At 42.4% G+C, this 16,269-nt stretch overlaps 1 protein-coding gene across 5 annotated transcripts in view; it reads right to left on the bottom strand.

Moving 5' to 3' along the window:
• Positions 1 to 8,517: 8,517 nt before the first annotated feature.
• Positions 8,518 to 16,269, bottom strand: part of AREL1 (apoptosis resistant E3 ubiquitin protein ligase 1) — a 94,267-nt gene continuing 86,515 nt past the window's right edge. For all 5 annotated transcript variants that reach the window (XM_085869873.1, XM_085869874.1, XM_085869875.1 and 2 more), the window contains 4 exons: positions 15,909 to 15,967; positions 10,982 to 11,071; positions 9,476 to 9,651; positions 8,518 to 9,243 (listed from right to left, as the gene is read on the bottom strand). In XM_085869873.1, the coding sequence (XP_085725999.1) occupies positions 9,141 to 9,243; positions 9,476 to 9,651; positions 10,982 to 11,071; positions 15,909 to 15,967 (428 nt within the window). In that variant the 3' untranslated portion in view covers positions 8,518 to 9,140. The remainder of the gene's footprint in view (positions 9,244 to 9,475; positions 9,652 to 10,981; positions 11,072 to 15,908; positions 15,968 to 16,269) is intronic.

The following is a 16,269-nucleotide window of genomic DNA, read 5'->3' as shown; positions in this document are numbered from 1 at the left end:
CTGGGAATTCTTTCAAACAAACTTGCTCTCCCTCGTGCACAGATTTACCCCCTCTCGTCTTCAGTTGTCCTACCCTTCCTCCCGCCCTTGGTTCACTGAATCTTGTGGTGAGGCAGTTGTCCTGAAACAACTTGCCTTTGCCTCATGGAAAGCAAACACAACTGAGGGTAATCTCAGGTCCTTCCACAAAGCTCGGAACAAGTGTGTATCTACCCTCAGGAGAGCCAGAAAACAACATCTTTCTAAGCTCAAGTCTGAACTTTCAAACCTCTCTCTCCCTCCTCAAAATCCTGGTGGCATCTAATCAAATCTGTTTCTGGTGTATGTTTCCCCTCCATCCCCTCTCTTACCTCAAATGGCCGCAATGCTGATACCGCACTTGAAAAGGCTGAAGACCAAAACTCGGTGTTTGCAGCTGAATCTTGTGTCCAAAACCCATCACTTTCTCTACCCACCTTACCCAGTGGCACCCAACTCTCCCTGGACTCTGTGTTCTTTGCTCCTGACAAGGTGGAGAGCTTGCTGTCAAACCTCGACTCAGATTTTGCAACCGGTCCAGACGGCATCAGCCCACGTGTCCTAAAAACCTGCTCTTCTGCACTTGCTCACCCCTCTCTCTGTTCTATTCACCCTCTCATTTGCTCAAGGTCATCTGCCATCTGCTTGGAAATCAAATATTACTGCCCTGCATTAAAAAGGTGCAAAAACAGATCCCTGCAACTACAGACCAATTAGCCTTCTCCCAATCATCAGCAAGGTTATGGAATCAATCATCGCTTCAGACACTAAATCCTTCCTCTTCTCCAATGGCTTGATTTCCGACCATCAATTTGGTTTCAGACCAGGTCACTCCACCCTGGATATTCTGCTTCTGCTCTCCCAACAATGGATGGAGGTCCTCAATGCCAGACAGGAAATCCGAGCCGTATCCCTGGACATATCACGTGCTTTTGACACAGTCTAGCATTCTGCCCTGCTCACCAAACTCTCTTCCTATGGTATCCAAGGCCATCTCCACTCATGGCTCGCAGACATCCTCTCCTGTCACAGTCAACGTGTGGCCCTAAATGGAGTTCTTTCATCCCCTCTTCCTGTCCAGGCTGGAGTTCCTCAAGGTAGTGTTCTGGGCCCTGTTCTTTTTCTGGTTTTCATCAATGATCTCTCCAACTCTGGAAAATCCTCCATGGTTTTCATCAATGATCTCTCCAACTCTGGAAAATCCTCCATATCTCTTTGCTGATGACTCCACCCTCTGCCGTACAATCGGTCATCCCTCAGACCGGCAAGCAGCAGCTTCTTCGCTCACTGCAGATCTGGATAAAATCACAAACTGGTCCAACACGTGCAACATGTCTTTCAATCCGGACAAATCTCACACTCTCACTCTGTCTCTCCGAAAGGACCGTTTAGAAAACCCCCCCATCCACTTTCTCAACAATCCTCTGGAAGAAGTCCTTTCTTTCAAGCTTCTGAGTCTCACTATCTGCCATGACCTTTCCTGGGAAAGCCACATTTCAAACCTCGCCTCCAAAGCCAGTCGCTGATTGGGAATCCTCCGTCGTGCAAAGTCCTTCCTCGGCCCACCTGAGCTCTTGACCACTTACAAAGCTTTTGTCCACAGCCTGATTGAGTACTGCTCTCCCCTCTGGGCCGGTGCTCCTGCCTCCCACCTTTCTCGGCTTCACGCTGTGGAAACCAAAGCATTTCGGATCATTGGCATCTCCCACAATGAGGCTGAGTCTTTGGGCTTCTCACTCAATCACCGCAGGCTGGTCGGTGGTCTTTCTGTCTTCTACCGTCTCCTCTCCAGCCTCGCCCCCCCCTGCTCTCTCTGCGATTTGTCCCCACCACATTTCCGCAGGGCGCTCAACGTCCGCCAACAACCCCCTTCTGGTAAAACTACCAAAATCACGAATCACTGCTCACCTTCAATCTTTCATTCCTCTTTTTTCCCCACCTTTGGAATAAACTCCCTCTAAATAAACTCTATTCAATCCCATTCTTTCCTCCAGGCCTTCAAAACAGATGTTCACCACCACCTATCATCCCCAATCCAAATCCTCGATCTTTCCTACCCCCGATAATCCACCCCAAACCCACCTCCTTTAAATGTCCTGCTTTCCTTCCTGAAAGTCCCTGTAATGTCCATCTTGTATTCCCCATGTTCCCCGTCCCATCCCTCTCCCTTCCACAGATCTCCTAATGTTTCTGTTCCCCACTGTTTTGTCCTTCCCACTCCCGCCCCTCCTGTCTCATGCCCTCCCCCCCGCCCCCCTTGCTGTGCGTTGTGTGTTAGCTCTCACACGAGCCTCGACAAGGTATACAAAATAAAAAATAAAAAAAGGCATCAGGACAAATGCCTAAATCTCAGCGAATGGCCATTTAAGGGTAATCATTTTTCAGTGGAAGACAACTGTGCATAGATATGCCGAGGCGGAGTTTTAACTGGATACCCATCACAGTTAGATGTCCTTCCAACACAATCACAGAATGACTGATGCATAACGACAGAAAATTAGACTGCTTCCAGCTGCATACAATTAAAACGTTTTGGAGTCTAATGAGAGGCTTGGATGGAAGAAAAAAAAAAAAAACAGCTGAAAATTCAAACTGGACAGCATCACTTGCCGTTCTTATGATTGCCATAAATCAAAGCCACCATTGCTTGGTTCTTCATGAAGACGAGATTCAAACGGATTAAGTTGTGAACCATCATACTTGTGGCACAAAGGCAAATGTGAGTGGAAGTAGAACAATGGTTTCTTTGCGAGAATAATATCTATATACAATCGCGGCTTGGGCCGAAGAATCGAACACCTGGTTGGAATCAATTCCGCGGCTCAATTCCCAATTTCTCCAGAGTCGATGACCCACCTGTGGTTGTGTCGTGGTTCCAATTCTCCAATCGTTTCCTACTATGCCCTATCTCACTTCGTCCATCGAGAATTGGTTATTTAGTTTGGAAAATAATATTAAAAGCCTCTCCCATCATATTCTTTACATTTTAAATGCTGTGTTAAAGTCGGCGCATTTCACCATCCGTCCATCTGTCTGTCCAACTGTCTGTCTGTTATGCCGTTTTCACTGGAACATCATTTACGAGTGCTGGAAAAACCATTTACGAGCGCTCAATGAGAAACGGTGTATTATTTCAGAAACCAATTCCAATAACTACTCACAAGTCATAACAAATTAGCCAACGTTTCTTAATATCATTATTGTAATAATAATAATGATGCAACATTAATAATAATAATAACTAGATGGTATTCATTGAATACTTACCCTGCGCATTTAACAGTTTTGGAGATGTAGAGGTGCAACGTTTTTCGGTTTTTCCAAGATGGCACCTGTACTACATAATCAATGACATCATGGTTATCATTAAAATATTCTGGAGGAGGTGCTCCTATGATGAAAATTTTGTGTCCATCAGACCAACAGTTGCTGAGAAAAAAAAAACAAACTTTATAATGATCGGATAAGTGTTGTACTTGTCGAATTATGACGTCATAATGAAGGCACCAATGACATCGTCATGAACATATCTTATTCCCCATGAGTAGTAGTTGACAATTAGCCAGGTCTCAATTTTTTTCCATGGAGTGGTTTCAGAGATATAGAGGTGTAAAGTTTTTCCAAGAGGACAGCTGTATCACGTTACCCATGACGTCATAATTATGAATAATAATTAAAAAAAAATTATACAGGCAGAGGCACTCCTATGGTAAAAATTTCATGTCAATCAGACTAACGGTTGCCAAGAAAATTAATTTTAAAAATGCAGACACACGCACATATGCCACACGTACGTATGCAACCGAATGCCTTACCCTGCTTTTTGCTTCGCGAGCACAAGGTAATAATAATAATCATCATCATATTGTAATAACAACGTCAATGTTCAGTATTAAAGCAGTGTATTATTCATGATTCAAAGAGAAGCTTGCCAAGAAACTGCTTTGGCTGTACCGAAGCTCTGTACCAGACTATAATGCACTAAACGGAGAGGACATTGACTTGGTTTCAATTAATACATAGGTTGAGTGAAATGTGCTTTCAGTACACATGTGTACAGTAAACCCTTAAACACCATGGGATTTTGGTCCTGGAAAATGCAGCAATATTGAAAACTGCAAAAGTTAAAACCAAAGGCAGAGGGGAAAGAGGGGGTTAGGTTCCTGGACTTGGAGAAAATGCAGAGGAAGGTGAGCGGAAGACAAAAATATATGATTTTCAATTGCAATAAACATGTAAAATAAATATAAATTGGCTTTACCACGAGGTGTCGTGCTGCGTTGAAGCAGATAAAACTTGTAAAACATGGCCTCTCCCTTCTGTAATGTGTCAATCCTCCACTATTCCTCCCCTATTAATCCTTTAAAGCAGACACATGCACACACGCACAAACGTGCACAATATGCAACATAATGGGCACAGAACTGGAATTGAGATAACAGCTGAGAATCACATGTAGGAGAACCACCCAAGCCTCATACCATCACACTTGAACTCACACAATTTGGTTCCACACAACAGAAACCAAGATTATCTCTTGTGGAACACATTTGTTCTGGCATATTCCACACAGCTCTCATATATGCTAATACAGTCGTGGCCAAAAATATTGGCACCCTTGCACTTTTTTTCAAATAATGCACCATTTGTTCCAGAAAATTGTTCGAATTAAAAAATATTTTGGTACCCACATATGTATTTCTTTGATTTGCAGTGGAAGAACACAAAAAATAGCTGAAAAAAATTACTAAATCAGCTTATTCCACACGAAAATCCTAAAATAGCCCGGACAATATTATTGGCAACTTTCAGAAAAATTTGTCAAAATAATTCGATTTCAAGCAGGTGATTCTCCTTTACTTTGAAATTGAACTCACCTGTGGTGAGTTGCAGGTGCCTGCAATATAAAAATCACTCGTTTAACCAGTATTAATAGAGAAAAGGAGTCATTCTGCTGTTTTGTGTCTGTGTGTACCGCAATGAGTATGGAGAAAAGAAAAGAAAAAACAGAGAATTGTCTGAGGAGGTCAGACACAAGACTGTAGCCAAGCATGGACAATCTCACGATGACAAGTCCATCTCCAGAGACCTTGATGCTCCTGTGTCTACCCTACGCAATGTTATCAGGAAGTTTAAGGCCCATGGCACTGCTGCCAACCTCCCTGGACGTGGGCGCAAGAGTAAACTTGATCAAAGATTGCAGCGAAGGATTGCTCGAATGGTCATGAAAGCACCTCAATCAACTGCCAAACAGATTCAAGCTGACCTTCAGACACAAGGTACGACAGTTTCAACTCGCACCATCTGTCACCAACTCAATGAAATGGGGTTCTATGGTAGGAGACTCAGGAGGACCCCACTGCTCAGAGAGCGACATAAGAAAGCCTGACTGGAGTTTGCCAAAACACACCTGAACAAGCCAAAATCCTTCTGGGAGAATGTCCTGTGGAGAGATGAGACCAAATTTGAGCTATATGGTGAAGCACATCATCTCTATTTTTACAGAATACAAAATGAAGCCTTCAAAGAAAAGAACACCTTCCTACAGTCAAACATGGAGGAGGTTCAGTGATGTTTTGGGATTGCTGTGCTGCCTCTTGGCACTGGGTACCTTGAACGTGTGCACAGCATCATGAAATGAGGAGATTGCTAAGGCATTTTGGAGCGCAATGTTCGACCCAGTATCAGAAAGCTGGGTCTTCGTCTAAGGTCATGGGTCTTGCAACAGGACAATGACCCTAAACACACGTCAAAAAGCACCCAAGAATGGTTCAAGACAAAACACTGGACTGTTCTGAAGTGGCCAGCAACGAGTCCAGAACTAAATCCCATTGAACACCTGTGGGGAGATCTGAAAACAGCATTTGGAGAAGGCACCCGTCAAATTTGGGAGAACTGGAGCAGTTTGCACAAGAAAAGAGGGCCAAACTGCCAGTAGAGAGAAGGAGGAAGCTCATTCATGGCGATAGGAAGCGCTTGACTGCAGTTATTTTGTCCACACACTGTGCTACCAATATTAAGTCGAGGGTGTCAATAATTTTGTCAATGCCATTTCTTTTTATTTTCTGATTTAAAAGGATATTTTAACTTCTGAATCAAAAAAAGGTTATATAATATTGTGGTTTCCTGCCCGTCGGTGTGCGGGTGACCGCTTTTAGCCAATGGCGGCCGCTCTCGCCCACCGAACGGGTAAACCTAGTCGCAGCTTTCGGAACAATGCCGAAATCCAGCTACGGGTGTGTTTTTAAGCACACCAAAACCTTTCAATACTCTACCCGCGCTACAGGGTCCGATCGCCGAATGGTCGCATTACCTAATTAATCGCGCGGGCAGACTACCGAGAGATTGTACCTCGACGGAACTCGTACGGAAACGAGCCGCTTAAGCAGCTCGGTCCGTTTGCGATTGCCAAGTGGATTATTATCGCCAAACCCGTCGGACCCGATTCTCTTATCGGCTATTTAAAAGCCCGCTAATGTCCCGCACTTAATAATGGCAGTTCAATTGAGGGAAGAGGATGCAACGAGCAGGTTACATTCACACAAGGACATTTATTATTATAGCACGTATGCAGGCATGCACATATACAATTAGGCGAGGCAAACATGCATGCAATTATTCAAGGCAAAGAAAAGCAATGCAATCAACAAAAGCATGACAAGAAGAACTACAACCGTTCTACACAATCACTTAGCAGATTACTACTTCGCAGACACGGTGCCACAACATTCATTCCAAAAAAACCCCAGGAAAGGCAAGGGCGAGAACTGGACCTCTTGGGTCTTTATAGTTCACGGAGCCGTGGAGACCGCAAAAGCTCTGAGAGACCGAGCAGGCTACCTGTCACCTTCGTGGTGACTCGCTGGGCGCTCCTTGACGTCCCGTCCACATAGCAGCTGGCGTGACTGCGGCTCGGCCCAGGCCTCGTCGTGCGGCCCGGTCGATCGGGCCTAGTCGACAACGCCTCAGAGGAACGAACGGGCCTTTGCTCTTTTAGAGTTGATGCTCTCTTAAGAGCCCGCCCGTTCCTCAGCGTCGTTCTTACTGTCCCGGGGCCCGATCACCTCGGACCGTTTGCCGCTGGTTGGCGACTCCTCTCCGGCTGCACTCCAGCGACCCAGTTTGGCCCGGCACGGCAGGCTGTGCTCCAGGCTCCGCTGCGACGATCCCGACTGCCTGCTCACCATGCGACTCCTCACAGGCTGCAGACCGACTCTCCACCGACTTCAACTGAACCCCGACTTCAACTCCTCTCCACCTTCAACCACTCGCTTGGCGTCTCTGCGCGCCTTTATTTGGAGTCCGTGAAGCGAGGTTTGATCTCTCCCCTCCGACCTCTGACTCCCCTTTGGCTCCGCCCTTTCGGATATTTTGATCCGATCGCAAGTCATGGGAAGAAAGTGGACGTTGCAGAGATCACCAGCCCACGCGGACATTGTGGAAATCCTCGGCCCCCGTCCTAACAGGGAACCCTTGCATCTGTCGGCGGTGATGTCGTTCGTTGGGAACTTGCAGTGGCTGGCGCAAAGATGGCGGCGCAATGGAGATGAAGGTGAGGCGATGCTGTTCGTTGTTGGTTATGTTGTGAGGAGATGTGGTTTAGGAGATGGCGAGATGTCGTTGTGGTGAAGGTGGTTGTTGTGAAGGCGGTTGTGGAGAAGGTGGTTGTTGTGAAGGCGGTTGTGGAGAAGGTGGTTGTTGTGAAGGCGGTTGTGGAGAAGGTAGCTGTGGTAGTTGAGATGCGGTTGTGGAGAAGGTGGTTGTTGTGAAGGTGGCTGTGGTCATTGATCCAAAATAAAGATAGCAAAGGAAAAACACTACATCAAAGATCACAGCCCGGTAACACGAATAATTTCCTTTAGACATCGGTGGGGAAATCTGATCTGAACACACACTTATCGACATAACTGATCTCTGGGAAGCCTGAATGGTGTTCTGTGAATTTCCACAACCGTAACAATATTAACAGTGAAACAAAGAATTGTGGAGACCAAATGCTTTTGTCAATTCCAACTTATTTTTCGAGAAAATTGTGAGTTATTTGAAAAAAAGTGCAAGGGTGCCAATATTTTTAGCCACGACTGTATGTATGTGAACAAAGGTGGGTTCACTTCCAATGTTCATATTCAAATTAGAATTGAAACTCATCTATAAAAGACAGATTAATTTAACCATCACTTCACGTGGTGGCCTTTATAACAGCCTCGACTTCACCCCCAGAAAAATAACCTCGTGTTCTGTGTGAAGTTGTTCATCATGTCCTGTTTGAAATGCAATGTAAAGGTAAGATGTCCTTACTTTTTATGCAATGCATCTACAGTTATGAACATGAACAATTGAAAATGAAAAGTCAATGCATGAGTTTTTTTCTGCACTGCAAGCAGGCAAAATCACGCAAAAGATATTAGAGCAAATGCTTTCATTTTGGGACATAGTAGAGGAGAAAAAAAAAATAAACAATTACTTTTTTCACAATTAACAACAAAGATGCTTTTGAGCTTAATTTATGCTGTGTTTATTCAATTCGGTTCCATTCCCTGGAATTTCACACATTCACCTAGGCCTAAGTTAGTCATGTATAATTTTGTCATGACTGCTTAAGTATTACAAATACAATAAGAGTACAAAGGCGAAATGGGAGGCTGGTTTCCATAAATGAAACCAAGGCCTCAATCATAAAGCTCAAACCTCAAATCCTCTCCCGATATCATCCGCCAATGTAAAATGCATCAATATAACTGCAGCAGTCTTGATATAATGCAAATGTCGGATAATTAAAGAAAGCATGTGTAGGAACCTACAGTAATAAAAAAATAAAACCTTTGTACAAATGTGGTTTATAATAAATATATACACTGCTGGTATGGCTCAAACTTGGTGATAAGAACATTGATTATCGTGACAGATATTGCTTGAGCACGAGTCGAATGGTGAGTGCAAGCTGGTAAAGTCCTGAGTTTGATTTGCATACGGAGGCAAGAAAACTATGAACCCCGTTACAAGTAATAACACAAAGTCATGCCTGAAACAATCAAGTGTCCAACTCTGGCGATAATTTCTCATGTGAAAGCTCCACCAGCTAGTCTTAGGACCAGATCTTACATATTCAAGTGAAGAAGTAATCAGACATAACCAAATCCTTCACTGCCCTCAGTGATGGCAATTTTGAGCATTTTGTGCAGCTCTTGGCAAGAGTCGTAAGTGGGGAGGCACAGTTGGTTGAAACTAGTGGGGAAGAAGGAGGGAGGCAGAATGACGTGATAAAAAGAATAAAAATGAGCAGGAATTGAAGCAAGAGGAACGAAATGTAAAATAAAACTAATCAACAGAGATGAGTAAACATCAAACCAATCTCAGTACAAAGTAATGTGAAGAAATTCTCGCTTGTGCAAAATATTAAAATAAAACAACACAACAAAACACATGTATACATTCAGTTGACATCGTAAGCCCTCACCAAGTATGTGCAGTCGGAAGAGTACCATGAGATGTTGAGGCAATAATTTGGAACGTTGGAGTGAGCTCCAAAAAACCTCCTGGAGGAAGCTGAGAGGACCCTGTGCTGAACTGGAGCAACCGCGCAAGCTCTTCTTGTGTGAGGCTGGCCACCACGGTCCAAAACCAAGGCATTACCTGCATCATTAGACATGACCACACATTACTCGATGCACAACCACAATGCACATGAACACATTAACCACATCAATCACAATCACAAAGGAATGGACATGACTGATTAACAGCTGAGACATGGACAACATGAACAGACACTTGGACACAGGAAGTCTATTTGGCCAATCCCACCTGCGTCACAGTAACATAAATTTTTGCATTATCAATTACAGAAATGATGAGGTAAACGAGCATAATAAGTAAATAGAACCCAAACAGGACATTAGGTATATATGCATTTTTAGAAAGGACCAGCATCCTAATTATTTATAACAAAAGAAAAATGACATGTCATGGTAAATCAAGGTGATGACAGTGACAGATCTGAGCTGCTCCTGTACTTGGACGATGTTTATTTATAGCATCTAAAACTCTATATTTGCACTGTCAACCCATTCCATAATTGCTGGAACGTTGTGAATCCCAATGTGTTGCCCTTCATGGTGTAAACAAAGCCTTCACCACACCTTCACCTGATTAAGTTCAGTACTCCTGCAGACCTTGAAGCATCTTTGTATTCACATGGAAACATAGTTTGCCTTACAGTTTTTGTCTCATCAGATTTACCTTGAAATGGATGCTCTCAAACGAAAAATTTACCTCGAACAAATATCGACGCAAGTGAGAGAGCTGGGACTTGGATTTAAATACATTTCCTTCAACCCATTTGTCCAATAAGAAATGCCATTTCTGTTACAGCACACTTAATTTCAACTGTTTGTGTTTTACAATTCACCAACACAAACTTTACATTTATTTAGTCATTCAATTCGTCACCACTTATTTTGCTATTTATTTCATTGCTGTTGCAAAAGCAACAGCATAAGGGTTCACTCTTACTCCCCTCCCTTGTTGTAGGAGGTTGTTCTCACTGACTGGATCGTACCATTCTCCTATACTTTCCACTTGTAAATAAATAAAATATCAATTATATGTGCAGAGAACTGTTAAGTGAAGATGAAGAATGAAGTGCACTTTGTAAATTTTGTATTGCATACAGGATAAATAGTGGAGAACACACTGCTGAAACGGTGCTTATGAACATACATACATAGATACATACATACATACATACACACACACGTAACAAAACATCTCAATTCACCCTCCATCCCTTCCCATGATCTTTTCTATCTACATTAACCCTTCCCTAGTTTTCCAAATCTACTTGCAGTGCTGTTTCCTCCTCTCCCAACACGTATATCACATACGAAACGAGGACACGAGACAATAGCCAAATCAACACAGTGTACGGGATTTGAACCAAGCAGTTTACCCATATATAATTCACCTTCTTCATGAAGTAGTTACTGTAACTCTGAACAACAGTGTGCTTCTGAAAGTCCTCAACATCAATGCTGCCCATTCCACACATCAGCAGCTGTGGAGGAATTGGATGACAGTTGTATTTAATTTACCCAGAACACATACAAAATCAGCTGCACTTCTCTATGTCACTTTCTCCAGACTCAAATTGTAATTCACAGGTTATAGCTGAAACCATATTTCTATTGATCAAAACTTATGACCGAAATCTAGTCCATTCATACAAATCATGCGGTAAAGTGTGAAATGTTCGTGTCCAGTATGTGCAGCACAAGCACACACACACACACCAAAGGGTGGGCAGGATAGCCTCGCGGTACGCACATTCACCTCTGAGCCGTCTCGCCTGGGTTCAAATGTTGGACCAACTATAAATTGTCAGACTGGTGTTTCGAAGACAGGGCCATTCATCAATGTGTATGCTGTCCCTCGGATTGATTAGTTGGTGAATTTTAAACATCCAGGGGGTTCCTTCACAAAGAGCGGTGAGCTAATGCCAGCACCCTGGCTGAATTCTAAATTCCTGCTTTCACATACCAGGGAGCACTGCGTCAGCAGCACAGCTGCATCCCCAACAAATAATGCTACCCACAGCCATGTGCTGCATACAAAAGAAGAAGAACACAAAGCAAAGCAGGATGTGGTTTCTGACCAAAGATGAAGCAGCACCAAAGATGTGCAGAAAGTTATTTTAACAGTTGTAATCAAGATGCCATAAAGTAAAGACGTTCCATGTCAAGGTACATCACAAAAGTAGTGTGACAATGTGACAGAGGTAAGGGGTTAACAGGCCCAGGAGAAGGCCATGCAAGAGGAGAGTTCAAGGTTGACGACGACTTTTATTTTTATTCGAGAAAAATCAAAACAACAGGGAGCTTACGAATCTTCAAATACTTATCAAATTATTCCACTGCGAAACATACACACCTGTACTGTGGTGGCAAGTCTGGCCTGTATGATGGATGATTACCAACTTCCCAACCAATTTCTTAAACAAGCAGTGGTCATATTTGCCATATGAGTGGTGAGCATTATTATGCAGTAAAGTCACACCTTGAGACAGCATACCTGGCCCTCAACTGTGAACTGCTTTTCACACTACATTGCATAACTAGTGCCGGCAACCTGGCTACCCCATGCACACGAAGTTAACAACGGGGTTAAGCAATTGGTTCCCGTCCGTCCGTCCATCTACAAATGACATTTTATGATTGAGCAACCACTTGATTTTAATTGAACGTTATCTTTTGAACATGAATCGGAAAACGAGCCTGTAGTTTAGCAGTATCTTGGCTCTGAATTTATCCTGATCACACATGTGCAGAGAAGAGTGAGATTTTTTTTTTCTTTCTTTTTACTCTGTCTGCCTGTTTGGCAGTCAAACAAAATTGAAAATCATTCCAAACAGGAAACTTACTGTTTTTAAAGACATCATAAAGGATATAACGCCCATTACTTTTGGCATTCAGCCCTGAACACAAGCAGGAACAAATAACTAATGTAACATGTTAAATTAGGTGGTGTATAAAACACTGCCATCAATAGCGGTAAACTTACAGATTTTTTTTCCTATAACCATGAAAGTCTATTTTATTTCAATTAAATTATGTACTTGAATACTGTATAATCACACAAATCCCCTTTTTGCCAGTTTCAAAACCCTTCCGTTTAACAGTACTTGGACACGTTAAATAAAGTGGTATACAAAACATTGCATAAACGGCGCTAAACTTCCGGAATTTTTTTGTACAACCATTAAAATCATTATATTATTTTAATTGAATTAAACACTTAAACACTGGTTGGGGTAAGGTGTTCTCTGAACTCTAATTGTTGTTTTGTGCATCAATTGTTTTCCCATCTTCAATAGATTCCTCACAAATTAAACTGCTAAGGTCCCAAAACTATTGCCTCAAGCTTTCCGGCCTATGGCTGAACCTTAATTTTTTTTTTTGTAGTGGCCGGGACAACGAATGCCTCCACTCCATGCTGGCTTGCTTTGACTGTAGCACAAAATTATCGACCCAAGTCTCATCACATTTCATAATTTTCTTCATATCTTCTCCCTCCCTCCAATAGCATCACAAGAGCATTGTTGCAATGGCCACACCAAATGTATTGGGATAAAAGTGAGGTCCCATGGTACCCACCTTACATTATAGTTATTTAGTTTCATCAAGTCATGGCCAACTTTTGGTGCCATCCATGATCAGATTTCTACAAACATCCCTATGCTATACTGCTTCCCGAAGTTCTGTTCAACACATTCACGGTTTGCTTAGTGACAGAAGTTTGTTGCAAGGATGCTCAAGATCGCTCACCAATTCATGTCCATTTTATAAACTCACTTCACCATTTAAACGCAACTAAGTGAAAGACGTACATCGCCAAATTGTGCAGAATGTCTCCTGTGAGTTCCCACTAGTTTGATATTCTTCTTCACAAGGAACTTAATGATACACCTCTATTTCACAGCACTCATGTATATTGGCGGCCACACACTTTTACCCAGAATTATTTGACTAGGGTTGGTGTCGCTTCCTTTTTAACTTACTCAATGTCACAAAAGTCGTTGCACGAACTTTCAGCACTAAACTATTATTTTTGCATGTGAAACAATAAAAAAAAAACTAGAAGGGGACTCGGTAGAGCGCATACCTCCGCCACATAATGCCTGATCCACGAAAACATATCGGGCCCAATACATTTTTGAAATATCATGATATACAGTACTAGATCGTTTTTGGCCCTATCTCTCAATTGTGAAGAATCACTTCAAAAATTAAATAATTCTCGTATCCAGATCCGGATCCGGATCTTCACCAAAATCGAATCAATTCGTCCTTGCCACACACCCAACGTATCCACCAAGTTTCGTCCAAATCCGTACATAACATTTTGAGATATCGTGCTAAATATCAGTTTAGCCCTATTTCTCAATAGTGAAGAATCACTTTTAAAAAATTAGAGTAGTCGGATCCGGATCCGGATCTTCACCAACATTTAATCAGTTCATCCTTGTCACACACCAAACCTGTCAACCAAATTTCATCCAGATCCACCCACAACTTTTTGAGATATCCTGCACACAGACATACAAACACACAGACAGTCAGAAAGTGGTGAAACCATAACCTCCTTCACCTTCGGTGGTGGAGATAAAGAGGCCACGTCGACCTTGAAATTGTCCTTGTGCTTATTTGGTGTGCACAGCAAATGGTTGGGAGGGGATAAATTGACAAAATTAAAATTCAGAAAAAGAAATGAAGAGAGGAACCGAGTAAAGCAGTGAGGAGATATCGGGGGAAGTGATGGTGTTACCATTGTTGTTTATATTGTAAATAAGTTGGGTCACCTGATCAAGATCGGGTTATTTAGTCTTCTGTAAACCATCAAGAAGATTGATGTTTAAAGCTGCAGCAAAAAAATAGGGGCAATACTCCTGGGCACTCACCTGGGAGAATAATGATAAGGTGGAGGAAGTCAACGTGAGACGGAATCAGCAAAATGTACCAATGAACCAATATTATAGCAAATACAGATTTTATGGGGCAACCCCCTCCATCCCCATAAATCTCGTTTCACCCCGATTTTTGAAATAGCGTGAACAATCTTTGATACATCATTGGTAATGAAAGTTGTGGTCAAGTTTCATCTCAATTGTGTGTGTAGTTTCTGAGAAGAAAGCAAATACATATTTTGGGGGGAACCCCTCCCTTACACCTCCTTGGCCCCTAATTTTTTTAATGCCCTGAACAAACTTTGGTACATCATGGATGATGAAGCTTGCAGTCAAGTTTCATTGGAATTGTGTGTTGTTTCTGAGAAGAAAGCAAATACCTCTTTTAGGGGCAACCTCTCCCCCCCCCCCGAATAAACCACCTCCGTAGACCCCTCAGACCCCAATTTTTTAATGCCATGAACAAACTTTGGTACATACATGGTGATGAACGTTGTGGTAGTTTAATTGAAATCGTGTGTGTAGTTTCAGAGAAGAAGTTGCAAGTATTTGTGGACGGACTGATGACATGCAATCTCATGAGCTCCCCAGAACTACATTCCAGATGAGTTAATTAACCCAGAAGTGCACCACGGCCATGTTGGGCCAAGTTGCCTCATTTTCTCGTTTAAGATTGGTTTCTCTTCAATCTCGTGTTGTCGAGCAGGCTGTTGTCTATCTATATTGTGTTACGCATTTTTGCACATTTCGCTGTGTCATGATGGAGAGGAGTCTGATGTCACTGTTTCTTGAATGTCTGCTTTCTTTCTTTGCTTGAATGAGGATGTATATCTGGCCAAGTAAATGTCTCTCCTTTCGCAGCATTGCTTCTGGAAAATAATTGAAGACAATGAAGCTTATATATACTGTATGTATAATTCACCTTTGACTACGATGCGAAAGGGCCAATCCGTAAGCCAAGCTCCGCTCCTCTAACGCACCCGACGTATGATGTGCGATCGGCGAGAGGGTTTATTTTTCGTTTTAACATTGATTTAATGATCGTGGAACTTTTTTATATTCATTTTCACTCTGGATACGGAATATAAATAATAAAATGTAATGGATTCGATTGCTGAAAAGCTCTGCCCCACTCGGCCAAAACGCCATTATTTCATGTTTTTATTTCAATTTGATTAAGGATTGAAAGTTTATATTGTGGCTTTGACCTTCCGCATGTGAAAATAATGTAGTACAACAAATTTTGGAACAATTGGCTCAAGGATATTGAATTGTATAAAAAAAATATTTTTAAAAATCAAAGAACAGGCTCCTCACCCACTCATACATCTATATCACTCCGAACCTCAATGTACTCGTACAACCACAATAACCTGTGAGCTCTTATGATGGACCTTTTATACAAATATGATAACAGCATAAATGTGTGCACCTCCAGTTCGTTCTCATCGAAGATGACGAGTAGATTTTCTGGAACTAGGTCGTTCAGCCCTGAAAATGACATCAAGTGAGAGCATTGACAGGAAGAAATGTTTTGACTGAATGTGATGGAGGGGGTGTTGGGGTTGGGGGTAAATGAGGGGGAAATATAACAATCATTGAACATTTAAACAAAAAGCATCGCTGTTGTCCACTTGTAATGCCACAACAAACTGGCAACGCTTTCCTGTGCACCTTTAATTGTTATGACACCAACTACAAATCCAACCTCTTGGATGAGTTAATAATAATCAGTCGTTAGTCCCACTGAGTACATATAATACATTTATCGATTGTGGAACCTGAGCTGGAAG

Source organism: Eptatretus burgeri, chromosome 2 (assembly GCF_056783735.1).
Source record: "Eptatretus burgeri isolate ZD-2024b chromosome 2, Ebu_testis_v1, whole genome shotgun sequence".
In the NCBI taxonomy this organism is placed as follows: domain Eukaryota; kingdom Metazoa; phylum Chordata; class Myxini; order Myxiniformes; family Myxinidae; genus Eptatretus; species Eptatretus burgeri.
This window is presented reverse-complemented; position numbering and strand designations above follow the sequence as displayed.